Here is a 16564-nt window from a genome sequence, read left to right on the forward strand (position 1 = left end):
AAGACAGCGGCGGGCCCAACCGAAGCCTGGGCCTTCGCGGGGCGACAGGTGACAAGCAGAACGAAGGGGCAGGTTTTCTTGTATATAAGGAGGTGGAGAAATTGAGCCGCGGGGGGCGGCGTGGGGAGGCCCGGGGGAGGGGGGCAGGTGAGTCCTAGGGAGAAGCTTCCTCCACGCAGACTTGGGAGGTGCGAGGGAGTGACTGCAGGTGCACGCACAAGTGTGTGCACACAGGGAGAGCTGGGAAGGCGAGGTGTGGAACCAGAGCCGCGGAGGAGCCACCGAGGGCGGGACCGCCTGAGCTTCGCTGGCTCGGGTGTCGGGAGCCCTCCGTGCTGCCGTGGGGGCAGGGATGGTCTCCCACTTGCAAGGACGGCCACCACCGTAATACGGACCGTCAAACAGCGGCCATTCACTGGGCTTCCCCACTGCCGAGGCACAGTGCTGGCTCTTGTTTCGTCCTCACGCTGACCCAAGGTATATGGTCCCATTGTCCTCAGTTTACAGACGGGGACCCTGAGGCTCGGAGTGATTAAATGATTCACCCAAGGTCACAGGTCTCTGGAGCTGCAGAGCCGGGCCTTGAGCCCAGCGGGGCGGCACGTGGTGCATACTGTGGTGTGAAAGACGCCCCGCCCCTGGGGGTGTGCAGTGCACGACCTTCACAACTGTACATAGGGAACCCGACCCGGCTGTCTCCAGAACTGAGCTCTGAGGACTGCCCTAGCTGTCACACGGCCACACCCTCCAAAGGAGATCAGTCCCATCTACCTTTCTGCCAAGTGATGGCCGGCCGGGGCGCTCCCGAAGTCTCGCAAGCCAGCACGACTGACATGCCATCGATCACTGTGCTGTCCAAGGGGCCCCTGGTGATGTTGGGGGCGATGCCTGCAAAAGGAGACAGTGGAGCCTCTCAGCTACATCCCAGAGGAGCCCCCACGGCTAGAGGGCCAGGTGCTCATCCTGCCCTGCCACCAAGAAGGACGCAGGTGTCCCGATGGGACCCCAGCACCGGAGAAAAGCCCGGAAGGCCCTCCGGGGCTCCCTGCACCACCGGCCCTGTGGCAGGACCCGGGCTACACCAGCCTTCTGCCTTGATTCTTCGGCCTCCATCTGGGGGAAAAGGGAGGACCCCCGAGGGCGGCTCACACCCGCCATGATGCCTTCTTCACTGAACAGGACATCGAGGCTCTGGGTTCCTGACAGAAAAAACGGTTATGGCCAATAGGAGAACACTGCCCACTTTGCACGAGGCCTGGCCCTGGAGAGTCCACAGCCCGGTCGAGCTGTGGTTCTTCAAGATGCAGCACAGCGTTCTTGCTTTGCGCTGGCCTTCCCTGGCCCGGCCCTCAGGGGCAGACGTGCATGGGAGCAGAGCTTGGATACGGACCAGCGCCGGCTTCGCCCACACTCCTCGGAAGCAAGAAGCGAGACGGCAGCCTTTCTGTCCCCAGTGCCGTTTTGGGGCGAACCCAGCTGGCCCTCTGCCCCACGGCCGCCCTGTTCGGGGGGACCTCTGTGGGACTGAGGGCCTCCCCCGAGGGACTCCGGGAGGCCCGAGACCACACATCCTCTTGCTGCTGAGACAAGGAACCCAGCGGCATTTTGCACGTGCCATCGACGGTGTGGCCACTCATGTGGCATTGGCTGCGAACGCAGCTCCGTGAAGAGGGCGGGAGAGCTATGCTCCCCGCCAAGAGACTCCAAGAGGGCAAAAGGTTTGAAGGAGGGACTGAGATGAAAGTCCTGGGTCTCTCTGGAGAAGTAAGCGAGTCTTCTCAGTGGGGACGGGGTGGCTTCAGCCCTGTCTAGGAGGCCAGGGGCAGCCGCGAGGCCAGAGCAAGACGTGGCCTCACAGACGCTTCTCTCCAAGAGCCCGCGAACCCCTCCGCGGCTCAGGGTCCTGGAGCGCCAGACCCGGGCTGGGAGAGCAGTGGGTGCAACCGGCTAGGGCCGCCCCGCTGCTGAGTTTTCTGGAATCCTAGCTCTGCAAAATGCAGCATCTCTTCTCGAGAGGCTGCTGGCTTGGAGGAAGGCTGCATCCTGGGAGCGGGAGGGACTCCGGGGCAGGACAGCAGAGGCCCAACTTACTGGTGACAGCCAGGTAGGTAGAGGTCTGCACCTCGCCGGCCGCGTTGCGGGCAAAGCACTGGAACATGCCGGTGTCGTCGGGCACCAGCCCGCTGATCTGCAGGCCCCCGTCGCCGCGCTGCCGGAATCGGTTCAGCCTCCCCACCTCCACCACGGCCGCATCCTTGTACCAGGTGATGGAGGGCGGTGGCACACCTAGGGGGACATGCGGGCCCACAGTCAGCCCACCTCCGGGCTCCTTCCCTCCTGCCTCTGAGGGGTGCCTGGAAGTCTGCATGGGGAGGGTGTCCCTGTGTGTCCTGCTCCCTAGAACCTTCTTAGAGGGGCCGCTAATGGTCTTGGAGGAGGTGAAGGATGTTCTCGGGGTGGCATTTCTCAAGTTCTTATAAGAGCAGGGGTTCCGAGAAAATTTAGCTGGGTTAGTTTCGCTTGGAAATGGTGGATGGGACAAATGAATCAAAAAAAAATTTTTTTTAAGAAAGAGAGCGAGAGCAGGGGAGGGGCAGAGGAAGAGGGAGAGACAGAATCTTAAGCAGGCTCCATGCACAGCGTGGAGCCCGATGAGGGGCTCGATCCCATGACTCTGGAATCATGACCTGAGCCGAAATTAAGAGCTGGGACGCTCAACCTACTGAGCCACCCAGACGCCCCATAAATTAATTTTTAACTGGAATTAATTTTTTTTAATGCTTATTTATTTTTGAGAGAGAGACAGACAGAGCGTGAGCAGGGGAGGGGCAGAGAGAGAGGGAGACAGAGAATCCGAAGCAGGCTCCGGGCTCTGAGCCGTCAGCACAGAGCCGGACGTGGGGCTCAAACCCATGAACTGTGAGATCGTGACCTGAGCTGAAGCTGGATGCTTACCCGACCGAGCCACCCAGGTGCCCTAACTGCAATTTAATTTAGCAGAGACTTTTATGTATTTTGGGAACCTCCAACGGGGGTTCGTTTCCCAAGCCCACATGACTGCAGAGTCCCGTGTCGAGCAGCACACAGAGGAGGCTGGTGCTTCTCGGGAGCCCTCTGCTACCTGGTCTGCACAGGGAGGTGAACAGGGGCTCCCCGTCTCTCAGCCTTGCCCAAGCCACACACCCCTGGGCCTGGCATGGTCTTCTCGCACGTATCCCCAGCCTCCCCTCTCTCCCTCTGGGTCCCAGCTCAAATGTGACTTCCCCAGGTGAGCTCCCACCCTCCATCCGAAGGAGCACTCGTGGCCCCAAGCCCCCTACACCTGCTTGCTTCTCCTTCCCAGCTGTTTTTCAACCCTGACATTCTATGACGCTGCATTTCATCCTTTCCATGGGGCACACACATTCTTTCTCGTGGTAACATCTCCGAGACAAAGGCGTCTTCCTATCGAAAGCACATCATCATTTCATTGGTAGTCTTTTTTCTTTCTTAGTGGCACATAAAATAATGGGGCATCTCACAACCCATGACATTTTCGATGAAATGAAATAAAGTATCTTTATTTGCTCATGGGTTGGTCTGCCTTCCTTCGAAGAACGTTAAGTTTCGTAAGAGCAAGGATTTGGCTGGCTGTTGGGTTCATTCTGTATCTCCCCAGCCCAAGAGCAGTATTGGCACGTGGAAAACCCTCCGAAAATGTCTGTTGGGTGAACCCTCGCGCGGGCTCAGAAGGGGAGTCCTTCCTCCCTCCCTCCGCTGCGACTCTCCTTGCCTGAGCTACGTTCTGCCTCTTTGCTCAAAATGACACCGTGTGCCATGGTGGACGCCCTCTCCTACCATCCGATCACCCCGGATGCCACCCCGGTTTTGGGGCTGCCTTGTAGCTCAGCCGGGCCAGAAAGAGGGAGGCTGGGGATGGGAAGAGTGGAAATTCTTCAGGAGCTCTGACTAGGGGGGTTAAGTAGAAAAGAGTAGGGGAGAAAATGGAGCAAAATGGACCAGAAACCAGGCGGAGCTCATGAGACCCATCTCAGGCGAAACGCACCCACACGTTCTAACAGTTCTGACATTGTCTCCAACTCTGAAATTACGGGCAATTTCGGTCTGTCACCTATCCTGAAATTACGGTAATTTGGATTCATTTGTAACCCTCAAGTTAGGGTAACGTGGGTTGATTTCCAGTCCTGAGATTATGGTAATTTGGCCTGTTTGTTTCCTGGAGCGTCTGCTCACAGCCAGACTAACTCTCTGCTCAGTGACGATGCCTGGAGAAGGAAGTGGAATTTAGAAAAGTTTGCGACAGGGACAGGAAAGGCTGAGGGTCTGGGCACGGGGGTCCTTGTTCCCTGCTGACCATGCCGCTGTGTTACCTTTGGCCCGACAGGGAATGTCCATCACTTTCTCCATCTCTGCTGTGATGTGTCTGTCTGGCTCCTTGACAAACTGGGGAGGTTCTGCAGGAGGAGGGACCAGAGGAGGGGCTCAGAGCCATGCTCCTTTTGATACAGGCCCTGCTCCGGTCACCCAGCCATACTGCCCGTAGGATACAGCCACTGCTCGGGACGCCCAGCCATGCCCCTAGCCCTGGGCGGGGAGCCCCAGCAGCCCTGCCCCAGCTCACCCAGCACAGACAAGTAGGCTCCACGGACGACAGACGGGATGCTGCTGCTGCGCAGGGCGGCCTCGCACTCGTAGTAGCCGGCGTCACTGCCCGTGGGGCCCGGGATGGTAAGCCGGCGGTTGTAGTCGCTGATGCCCCCCGACAGCGGCACCCCATCTTTCTTCCAGATGATGTGCAGCTTGATCAGGGGCCTGGAGGCGGTGAGGGAGGCAGGTTCTCAGCCATAGGGGCTTCCAGAAACCTGAGGGCCAGGGCAGGGGTGCGCGGGAGTGCCAGCCCGGGGCCCCAGCCCCTGCCGCTTCCTAGAGGTGCAAGCCCTTCAGCGCTCTGGACCTCGGTTTCCTTGTCTGTGAAATGGGGGCACCTGTGCCCCCCGGGGTTGCGGTCATGGGGACGCTGTAATGCAGGTGGATTAGCTCAGCCCGGCACCCACCGGGGACACGGGGCTCCCGAGTGCAGGAGCAGCACCCTGCACCCCACGCCGCGCGTCTTGCTCCTCTGCCCCCCTTGTGCTGCGCCCCGTCCAAACAGAAGCCGGCGGGCAGGAGCGGCCAGAACGCCGGGCAACATGACAAAGACGAATGAGAGAGAATCCCCCAAGGTTTGGAGGGAGAAAGGCAGGCAGACGGACATACCCACCTCCTGAGTTAGACAGAGGGCGAATCGGGCACCCTCCTCACCGACCCTGGCCCCCCAAAGCCCCCTGAGATTGGGTGTGGCCTGCTCTCCCGTTTAGCGCCTGGCGGATCCTGGAGGGGTCTGTGCCAACCCCACGGGGTGTGCAGCGGGGTCCCGCAGCAAAGGGTCCTGTGATGGAGCGGGTCTGGGCAACGCTGGCTCCAGTGACGTTGGGCAGGCTCTTATAGGCGTTCTCCGTGTCCTTAGCGAGTTCCTCTGCATCCCGCAGCCTTTCCCGCCCTTGCGGAAAACCTGGGTCCCCGGGAGCCTATGCTTAGGAACGCGGCTCTCCGGGAATCTTCAACTGGATGTGACCTCGGGGTCGCTGGTCTGACTCCCCACCCATCACCTCGGAGCATCTTTCTGGAGCACTTAAGAGGTGTCGGGTCAGGCTGGGTCCAGCACTCTACCCACATGCTCCCCGGGGAGGTGGGTGCTCAAATCCTTCCCATTTTACAGTTGAGGAGACTGAGGCCCCGAGCATGGCCCTGGGCCCCGCGGGGGTGGCCTGTGGTATGGCAACCTTGCTGTTGGCCAGCTGGGTGGTCTCAGGCAGGTCGCTTGCCCTCTCCGGCCTGCGGGGTAGCGACAGCTCTGTCGGGCGGTTGTTGGAGGAAAGGCAATCGCGTGGGAAGGCACAGCACTGTGGCCACACGTGATGAGGCGCAGTCATTATTTAACTGTTTCCTGTGCGAGAGGAGTGAGGGCCGTGCACGGCTAGAGGGGGGCTGCGATTGTGCCCAACACCAGGTCTGCCAAATCCGTCATGCGAGCCGTCTCTTAGCCCAGCATGCCTGTCACACGTGCCTGAGTGGCAGGGAGGTCACCTGTCCCTTCCGGGTCGCTCTCAGGGCCACAGACGGGGCCTCAGTATTCGGGGCTGAGATATGCTGCCCCATAGCTTCCATTCGGGCCTCGGTCTCTCCTTTTGGGCCACGGACAACGAGCCCGCCCGGCTCATACCCAACAACCCTCTGGAAGTAGCCAGCACGTCCACACGTCGCCCCTCCTCCAGGACAAAGGCCCCATCTCCTTTCATGGGGTCCTCATGTGACACTTCCGGGCCTACCTGAACTGGTCCCCTTGGAGCCCACAGGTCAGGTGCACCGGCTGCAGTTAAGGGCGAAGGGGAGTAGGGGGAATTCGCTACCCACCTGGCGTTGGCCACGCACTCCATGGTCACCTCCGAGGTCCCGGCCACCACGCTGGTGTTCTTGGGAGGAATGATGATGGTTGGGGCGATGGGGTCTGCAGGTCCCCCGACATCTGGAGAGAGGTCAGGTGTTAGCCGGAAACACGGGTCGGAAATCCTATCTCTGCCCGGCCCCCATTAGAGGCTCATGCCACGGAAGACTTTTGTCCTTATGTAGCAGAGCGGGTGACCACGGGGCAGTGCCACGGCCGAACCTGCAGACATGCCCCCAGGGACCCTCTTACCCCTCCTGCTCCTCTCTTCAGTGTCCAGGGAGCGCCCACTGGAGACCGCCAAGACCTTCCCCCTTCTCCCCTTGTCCTGTTTTTGCCTTCAAAATCCTTCCCTCCACCCACATTTATCTTGTTGGCTTACATCGCCACTTGTCACGTCTTCTACCTGAACGCAAACTCCCTGTACTGGGCCGGATAGTAATCCCCCCACATTCAAGTCCGCGGCAGCTGTGAACGTGACCTTATTGGGAAACAGAGTCTTTGCAGACGTGATCAAGTTAGGATGAGGTCCTTCTGTATCAGGGTGGGCCTTACGCCCAATAGGGCTTGTCCTTAGAAGAGGAGTGAAATTTAGACACAGACACACAGACACAGAAGAGAAGGCCAGGTGACCTCGAGGCAGAGCCTGCAGCGAGGTGTCTCCGAGGCGAGGAGTGCAGAGGACTATCACCAGAAGCTGAGAGGCAGGAAAGGATCCTCCCCTCCAGCCTTCAGGGAGGGCACAGGCCTGCCGACACTTCTGGCCTCTAAAACCTGTGAGGGGACATTTCTGGTGTTATAACCGCCCCCTCCCCAGTTTACAGTACTTTGTTATAGCATCCCGAGGAAGCGAATACATTCCGTGAGGTGGGGATCTCATGGATCGTTGCTTTGGACCGAATTCTGTCCCCTCCAGATCGTACGTTGAAGCCCTAACCCCCATGCGACTGTATTTGGAGACGGGGTCTCCAGTAGACGGGGTTCCAGGAGGCCGTAAGGGTGGGGCCTTAATGCAACAGGGCTGGCACCCTGATCGGGAGGGAAAGAGACGTCAGAGCTCTGTCTTGGCCACGTGAGGACACGGCGAGAAGGCGGCTGTGTGCAAGGCCGGAAGAGAGGCCTCAGCAAAACCCAGCCGTGCTGGTACCTTGATCTTGGACTTCCCAAACTGCCTGTGCTGAAGCCGCAGGTCTGGTAACGGGTTACAGCAGCCCGAGCTAACCCAGTCTTGCCCATGCTTACTTTCTGGGACAAGAGCGATGTCTGACGCGTAGTAGGGGCCTCACGTGTATTTGACAGGGGAAGGCATGAACGGGTCCAGAGCTATCCGAGCACAACTTTGGGGACAATGATTGAAATGAAAGAGAACGTGTCACGAGTGGGCTCTACAAACACCAAACGAAACGATACCTCAAACTCGTCTAACAGCTTTGCCTTTTCTATCTTTTGAGTTCTTTAGGAAGTGGCCAGGCTCTTATCTCTGTGGGCCAGCACTGGCCCAATGCTGACAGAAACTCAAGTACTCTCTGTGCACCTGTGCCAGGGCTCCTGAAAGTTCAAACACAGAGGGCTTTCTCTCTCACGAAAAATCCATCCAGTTGGCTCCTTTCCAGGAGACTCTGGAGGTTGCAGACTATAATGACACCCCCAGCCCTGGGGGGGGGGGACAGTGACAGGACGGGGAGAACAGGTCACAGCCCCGCTGTCGCTCTGGGCCACCCTGGTTGGCCCTCGGCCACCCTGATCAGCCCTGGGCAGGTTTTCCTGCCTGGACTCCAGGCTTTGCTGGGAAAGGGAATAAAATGTAAAAAATAAAGTAAAATGAAGGGGGAAGAAAGGAAGCATATAAAGGAAAATAATTGCAACAATATAAAAGCCTCATGTAGGTGCCATAAAGAGCGATCGGATTGAAAGCTGCTGATATAGCTGAATCCATAAAAGTGTGCTCTAAGTTGTTTATTACATGCTGGGGCGCACAGGTACCACGGCGCAGATTAATGGGGCAAGAGGAGGAGACAGTTAGAGCCCAAGAGGGGTGCCCCACTGCGGAGCCAGGTAAACAGAGCCCTCGGAGTTTAAAAATATGAGGGCCACCCCAGGGCCTCAGGGCCAACTCGTCGGCTTTGGGAGGGGTGGAGGGGAGACTGACACCTATCCGGGGACCCTGGAGGTCACACCGAGGTCCTGGGGGGTCAGGAAGACTTGGTCTGAAACCTTGTTCTGCCCCAGGCATCCTGGCGTGGGGAGGGTCCTCAGCCAGATCTTGATTTTCTCAGTGACACAATGGGGATAAAAATGAATGTGTCTCAGGGTTATGTGAGTTCGGCCCCTCACTCAACAGCTCTTTTCTGGGTGAGGGCTCAGTCCACGCCGGACTGTGCCGGGCACCGGGGACTCCCCACTGAGCGAGACAGGCAGGGGTCTGTCCTCATGCAGGGCATGGTCTGGAAGGATCTCAGGTCGATGCTTAGACATTTATCGGATTAAAGTGCATGGGATGGATGCTCATCACAAGGGCCACCGGAGGTGGGTCATTATCGTCATCCCACAATTTACAGATGAGAAAGCAGAGACAAACGGAGGAGGCCAAAGCAGTGAGGCAGTTTACTTCCCAATGGCAGTTGCTAACAAGGGACAAAACCAGGAACGGGGACCGGGTCTCCGAGGCTGTAAACCCAGGCCGTTAGCCACTCCCCAAATCATCTCTCTGGCTCAGTCGGCTCAGTCCTCACTCGGGCACAGAAGGAAACAACTCTCCCTCTTGGCTGCCATCAGCTCTGCCAGCAGTTGTCTGAACATACCTCGGAGCACCACGAGGTCCTGGCTGCCACCGGCATCCCTGTCCCCTCTCCCCCAAGCCCCCTGCATGCACTCGCCTTCCCCTGTCACCGGCGACCCCCTGGTTGCAAATCCCCTTTTCTCCACTGATTCTCTTCCACTGCTCTGGACATTTGGCTCTGGTGACCTCTTCTCTGGCACCTGCCTCCCACATGGTGCTCACATGGCTCTCTCCCTGTCTCTGGATCCTGAAATGGACAAGCCAATGCCCTCTGCCCCTCCCCGCTCCCCCCTGTTTCCTGGCTCCCCTCTGACCTCACCAGCCTCCTGTTTGGAGAGGGAGGCTCTTGGGGTGATGTGAAAGCAGAGGACAGCTTGGGGTGGACTGGGGACGTCAAGATGGCCCTGCGTGGCACGGACTTGTCCCAGGCAGGACACATCCTGCCGACAGGTGCTCACGGCTGGGGGGCCTGTACTGTCAGCTCCTGGCTAAGCAGCTCTTCAGATGACCACCTAGGGTGAGGAGGACGGCTGGCTGTGGCTGGGGACGGAATGCAGGACATCTGCCTCATTGGACCCATACTCTGGGGTGAACGGAGCCCAAAGGTCAAGCCAGGAAAAATCACATGCAAACCAGAGCAAGGAGGAGGGGTGTCTCCCGCGTGAGTGCCTGATGCGGATTGGACCCGGGGTTGGGGCTGGGTCCTGCTGCCCCTGGCTGATTTGTTTTTTCTTCTAAATTGTATTTACTTTTGAGAGAGAGGGAGAGACAGAGTGCAAGCAGGGGAGGGGCAGAGAGAGAGAGGGAGACACAGAATCCGCAGCAGGTTCCAGGCTCCAAGCTGTCAGCACAGAGCCTGACGTGGGGCTGAAACTCACAAACCGTGAAATCATGACCCGAGCTGAAGGTGGACATTTGACCCACTGAGCCACCCAGGGGCCCTGGCTGATTTTGATAATAGTCACAGTGAGGGACATCACTGTGATGCCTTCTCCCCGAGGCGCCTCACTTAATCTTCCAATTACACGTTGCCACAGGCATCACGTTACAGGTGAGGAAGACGGAAGTTCGAGGACCACATGACTCACCTGGGCCACGGGTCAAGTGCGTGGGGGTGGGGGTGGGGGGCAGGGAGGTAAGCCGCTCCCTTCCCCCCGGGCAGGTATCCAACGTGGGGGCTAAGAACCACAGGTGGCTGCGAGCTCTTGAAAAGTGACTGGCGCCCCTTTGATTTGATGGGATTTAATTTTATCTAATTTACATTTAATTAAAAACGGATCCCCAAATCAGTTATTAGAACACTTTTAAGCACGTGTAGAACAACATAGGTATCCGACACCACCTCTCCAGCTGTAAATTTGATGAAGTCTAAACCCAGATCACGTATTTCGGATGAAAACCGAGCAACCAAATTGAGATGTGCTCCAAGTGTAAAATACTCAGAGGTTCTGAAGGCTCAGTATGAAGACGAAGAAACCCGGGGCCGAGTGCCTCGTTAATATTTTCCGTATTGATTGTGTGTTAAAATGGCAATATTTTGGATATGTTGGGTCACATAAAATACATTAATAAAATTAACTCCCCCTATTTCTTTTTTGCTTTTTTAATGGTCATACATTTATTTTGAGACAGAGAGAGAGCAAACAGGGGAGGGGCAGAGAGAGAGACAGAGAGAGAGAGAGAGAGGATCCCCAAGCAGGTTCCATGCTGTCAGTGCAGAGCCCGACGTGGGGCTCCACCCCACGAACCATGAGATCATGACCTGAGCTAAAATCAGGAGTCGGACACTTCACCGACTGAGCCACCCAGGTGCCCCCGGGTTTGCATTTTTCAAGAGCTGTGACAGTCTGTGTGAGGTCACCAGGGTTACTCCTGGGCAGGGGTCAACTCCCAACTCCCGGGCCACTGGCTTTGCTCTTAACTTTTCCGTTTCTGAAGAGCATGAGCGCCCCCCCCACCCCCACCCCACCGCTCCCTGTGCGCCCCAGGGCCGCTAAGAAGCAGCACTGCCCTGGGCTGAGGAAGGATGGAGGGACGAGGAGGGAGGAACAGAGGGAGAGGCGAGGCTCCGTGAGATAAGTGAGGGCAGACAGAGCTGGTGGTGGGTAAAGTGGCAATTGCTCCTGGTAAATTGGCTGGCAGGCAGGCAGGCTGGGGGATTTGTGTCAGTGACATGAACAGGGTTTTGAAGCTCAATCACTCGTGGGAGGAGAAATTAGCTGAAAACCAGCTGATTCTGCTCTTAATCCAGTACAAATCGCCGCGTGAGAGCAGGAGGCGAGTGGCGATGGGGTGGGGGAAACAGACAACCGGGGGAGGCTTGGGCAGATAACGGGGGTCCGGAAGGGTCCTACGCTCCTCCCTTGGGCCAGATGGAGGGTTGCGGGGGGGGCAGAGCTGAGATAGAGAAGAGAAGGAACGATGTTCACCGTGGGCCCCAGGATAGCTGGCTTAAGTCGGGGGAGGAGGTTGGGTTCTGGGGAGGAGCACCGAGTGGGGGGCTCTAACCTTTGGTATCAGGGTAACCCGAGTCACTCAGGAAGACGGCCCGGCCTTGATGCAGACCGTGAACACTGCCTCTTCCACAATGACTGAATTCTATTGGACACCAGGTATTCTGACCACTGGAGAATATATGGGGGAAAACATCTCCCTCTGACGATTAAATTCCTTTCTCTATAGAAACAGCAGAGCCAGGTCATGGCTGGGCCCCAAGGCTACAGGGACCAGACTGAGACCTTGACCCAGGTCAACATCAGAGGTTACATCTGTGACCCTGAGAGGTCAGTATCTGGAATGGAACTCTGCTCCCTGCGTTCAGGTCTCTTTCTAGGCAGACTGGAACTTGGGAAGGAGAGAATTCTGTGGATACAGGAAGGGATTCTGCTGGTGCTCAGGAAGCCCAGGAAGGCACATGGTATGGCCGAGGAACGTTCTGGGCTGTATAGACACTGGCAGACAGAGGCCGGGATCAGGGGAAGGCCACGGGAAGGCTCCATATGCAGACCAGCACCCTCGTTTTTGCTGCTGGTGGCTGCGTCCCCATGCGACCGCGGGTGATAAATGAGACTTGCTTCTGGAGCAGGAGTGGTGCAGATGTGGAGAGACGTGAACATCTGGCTCCCGCAGCTTGTGTGGTTGCTGGGCGGCTGCGACACGCTCGGGCCCCGCGTACTCTGTGCTTCCGGGCCTGGACTGGCTGCCTGAGCCACCCCACCCTCCTTCCCTATTCCAGGGGTGGAGCACAGAGGGAAGGGGCCTGGCTGGCTTTCGAGAATTAGGCCAGGGAGGGGTCCCCAGCATTTCCAGCAGGGATCAGACACCTGCCTTCAGTCTCAGCTGGACAAATACCTCTTGGCAAAGGAGATCTAAGGAGCCAACCCTTTTCATCTGCTGCCATCTATTCTCTGCCACTGGGGAGAGCTTTGCCTATCTATTCCAGGGTGCTGGGTGGTTTCTGGCAGAGAGGCATTTTTAGGCAGGAGCCTGGGCAGAGAGTCTATGTTCCGAGTGAAGACGGCCCGCTCTGAGTAGAAGCAGCACTCTGTGTGTACCCGCTGAGTAGAGGCTGTTAGTGTATTTCTCTAGAAACGAGTGCCCGGTCCCCTGCACGCTCTCCCTGTCAGCACCTGAATCCCAGAGGTGGCTATAACCCACACGTGCACACTCTCTCCGGCAGTCCACGCCCTCCCTGGGCCTCCGGCCCTGCTGACAGCCAGCTAAGTGTCCCCTCCCCTGATGCAGGATTTCCGTCTTGCCATGGGAACGGGATCCAGAACTCAGCTGCCTCCTTGCTCCCTCAGCTGGGTCTCCTCCTCCTATTCCTCAGAGGCCCCTCCCCGGCCCTCCTCCAGCCTCTCCGCTCCGCCACCATTCCATCTTCCCAACGACCCTCTGGAGCCCCGTTCCCAAGATTTAATGACGCGCTCCTCCATCCGTCCCAGGCCCGGCCGCTTACTTACTCTCCACGGCAAGAGTGATGGGCTGGCTGGTCTTGTTATCCCCGTTCTTGTCATTAACAGCCTGCACGTAGTATCGGCCTGCGTCGGGAGCCACCGTGGACAGGATGACGAGGGTGTTCTCCAGGGTGATGGCTCTGAGCAGAGGAAAAAGATTTGTCTGACAGGGGCCCAAGGGCTCTGAGCATCGGAGGATGGGAGCGAGGACAAGAAGCTGGTGGCTCCCGGAGCCCCTGCTCCAGCCCAACTCCCGGGACCACTTCCCGCCTAAACTTTAGCACATTTCGTTTGTAGAGAATCTGAATGTACTGCCAGCATGGGGCGGGGTCAGACCTAAGTCCAGCACATGCACAGAGGCCCGAGATGGTCCACATGAAGCTTCCCGGCACCCCCCCCCCCAACACCTGGCCCAGGATGTCTGAGCCCCCCATGTGTTCTGTCCTTTCCCATGTCATAGCTTTGATGCTGTGTGTGTGTGTGTGTGTGTGTGTGCGTCCATCTCTGCACCAAAGAAATCCATTCACTGGAATGAATGAATGGATGAATGAATGGCGATGATAATGAATTTAGAAATGAGCAGGATCATTCCAGAATCAATGCCTTCACCTAGTCCTACATTTGTTCAGATGGATTCCAAAGCCACAGGTTTGCCTATAACACAGAAGATGGGGGTTCACCTCTCCCTCCAGCCCCCTCCCAGGGTATCAGTTTCTACCTCCCTGAAGCTGGTCACCAAGGATGAGATTGGCTGGGCTGGCTGAGAAGGGAAAAGGAGGCCAGCCGGGCAGTGGGGTGCAGGCTTTCTCTGCGGGGCTCCCATCATTCAGCCCCTCAGCCCCTGGTCTGCAGGCAGGGAAAGGGGTCCGTCCAGGCAGGAAGCTGGGGGCCCCATCCGACGTGGGTGAGACAGCACCGGGAGAATTGCCCACGCCCGCTCTGCCCGGCTCCCCCTCTCACCCATTCTCTTGATGACAAACAAAACCATTAGTTTGTCAAGTCTATCTTGGATTTTAATGTGATGTGCCCGAGACAGCTGTTAAACATCCTTAATGTTAGTTTAACAAGGACAGACCCAGTTGAATTCTTTTCAAATTTTCCCATTAGGTGAATGTTACAGAGTTTTAAAACAGGCTCTCAAATAAACATCCCCGCTAATGCCTCTCCAGCCGGGCTGTGCTGGTTTCCTCTCTCCTGGTTTTGGGGGTTCGTGGCCTGAGTCACGTCATCAGCAGAGCTCTGGGGAAATAGGAGAGAAAAGTCGTCCTGCCCCATTTTTCTTTTCCCCTGGAGGAAAACAACCCTCTAGCTAATGAGCTCATGGGAGGTACAACAAAGCCAGTGGGTCCTTGTCCTTTGGTGTAGTCTGCGGGGCGGGCAGGGGTGCGGGAGGAAGACTGGGCCGTGTCAAGGGCAGGGGCAGCTCCAGAATGAGTTTGGTCCCAGCCTCTAAGGAGCACACAACCTCCTCCCTGCTGGGCCTCAGTCTCCACATCTGTGAAGGGGGTGGGGGAAGAAATGTTTGTGAAGCTCCCTCCCAGCCCTGAGGTTGAGCGATTCTGATTCTTGTCACTGCTTTGGTTCTGTCCCCATCTGGCCCGAGGCTGTCACCCTCCGTCTCGGGCAGCCCTCGCCTGCCACACGGTCCAACGTCAGGGCTAATCTGGTGAGCAGTGGTGCCCCTGGACGACGTCACTGAAGCCCCCCACCCTCTCCATCACCGCGGCACTGGAGACTCAGGTGGAACAGAGCCCCTGGTGGGTTGGGAGCGCCGGGTGCCCCTGGGTCCCACTCCCCAGTGCATCTACTGCCCCGAGCCCCCCCTTGCCTCCGGAGAGGGTCTCCACCTCCAATGTGCTCTCTCCTGGGCGATGAAGACCCACCCCACCCACCGATCTCTCCTTTTGCTCTCTTTTGTCTATATTATGATGGATCCTCAGTGGTTCTTACCCAGGGGCCCAACAGGGACTTATTGGACCCCAAGTGTGGGTTGTGCCGTCGCTGAGATGCGCTGGCCTGGGTGAGATGGCAGTTCATTTACCTGTTTCAGGCGCCCCTGCCATTGAGGGGAAGGCGGTGGGACAGCGGGGCTGGGCTGGCGGGTATACGGTGGAAGGTGTGTGCACTACCTCCAGGCTCAGACCCTAAGAACCCCTCCTCTCCCCGTGCGAGTCCTAGGTTCTCCCCTCTGTCAGAGCAGGGCAGCTCTGAAGCCCAGTGTTGAGGATGGCAGAGACCCCAAAAGACGGTGGAGAAGCGACCCTCCCATCTCTTGCCTGTGCCAGGACTTTAGATGAGTGTGAAATCCACTTCCCTGGTGCTAAGTCCCTGGGATTTGGGGGGGGGGGGTGTCTGTAAGTGCAGCTGGCATCGCCTTGACCAGCACTCGAGGCAAGGAAAGCACTCTGTGCTGGGGCCCCCCGGGCCAGGGGCGGCGCTCTGAATGTGGACCGGAACGTGGCGGGCAGACGGGCTGGGAAGCACTGATGACTTTGGCCTGCCCTCCCTCTACCCTCAGCAGGTGGCTGAGGTCCGTGGACTTCAAGCCTTCTGCGGGATGACCACCCCCTTGATAGATGGTTCTGGAATGGCCCTGTACCTCACTTCCAGAGTCCACAGAGCTGTCTCTGGTACTCAAAAGGACTTCTGGCCTGCTGCATCCCAGATACGCCCACTCCCGAAGAAGCTGGAGGTCAGGGTTCAACTCTCGGGCAGGGGCTGGGCTGCATTCTTCAGCCACACTCCTCTGGTTCCAATTTACTAGGTCTTTCCCTCTTCCCTGATTGGTCCAGCTCCCAACCCCACCTCCCATCCACTACCCCTATTAAGCCAGCCCTTTTTTCCCTCAGGTCCACGGGGGCCCAATTGATAATTTCATTAAGAATAAAAGAAATCATCCCAGAAGCTGACCAAAGCCCCCAGCATGTGTCTTTGTTGGGAATCTTGTCTCCTTTTCAGCAACGGGCACCAGGGCACAGGCGAAGTGTGGCTAATCGCCGTCTCTGTCCCGGCAGGGAGAGCAGCCTTCTGGAGATAGCACCCGCCTCCAGCACCCCTGCACGCCCCTCTGGCTGATCGCGCCCATCAGATGCGTATCTCTGGCAAACAGACGCCAGAGAATTTGCTTCCAGGGACCTTTCCTCTCAGCTATGAATATTAATCTGCTGTAATTGCGGAGATAAAATCTCCAGTGTTCTCTCCTGCGTTTGGCTGGAGTGCTGGTGGGGGTGGGAAGGTGGTGGGTGCGACCACGAGGGCGGGCACGTGTGTGTAAGCCAGGATCATTCTGTCCTGGTGCCAGAGGCTGCTGGGAACGAAAAGGGGGTGAGGACAGAGGGCAGGAGT

At 57.7% G+C, this 16564-nt stretch overlaps 1 protein-coding gene across 1 annotated transcript in view; it reads right to left on the reverse strand.

The window, feature by feature from the left end:
- Window positions 1-16564, reverse strand: part of SDK2 (sidekick cell adhesion molecule 2) — a 266290-nt gene that overhangs the window by 80311 nt on the left and 169415 nt on the right. Inside the window, 6 exon segments of the mRNA XM_045489616.1 lie at window positions 772-888; window positions 2092-2286; window positions 4371-4454; window positions 4622-4812; window positions 6454-6565; window positions 13226-13359. Coding sequence (XP_045345572.1) covers window positions 772-888; window positions 2092-2286; window positions 4371-4454; window positions 4622-4812; window positions 6454-6565; window positions 13226-13359 — 833 coding nt within the window.

This window comes from Leopardus geoffroyi, chromosome E1 (assembly GCF_018350155.1).
Source record: "Leopardus geoffroyi isolate Oge1 chromosome E1, O.geoffroyi_Oge1_pat1.0, whole genome shotgun sequence".
Classification (NCBI taxonomy): Eukaryota; Metazoa; Chordata; class Mammalia; order Carnivora; family Felidae; genus Leopardus; species Leopardus geoffroyi.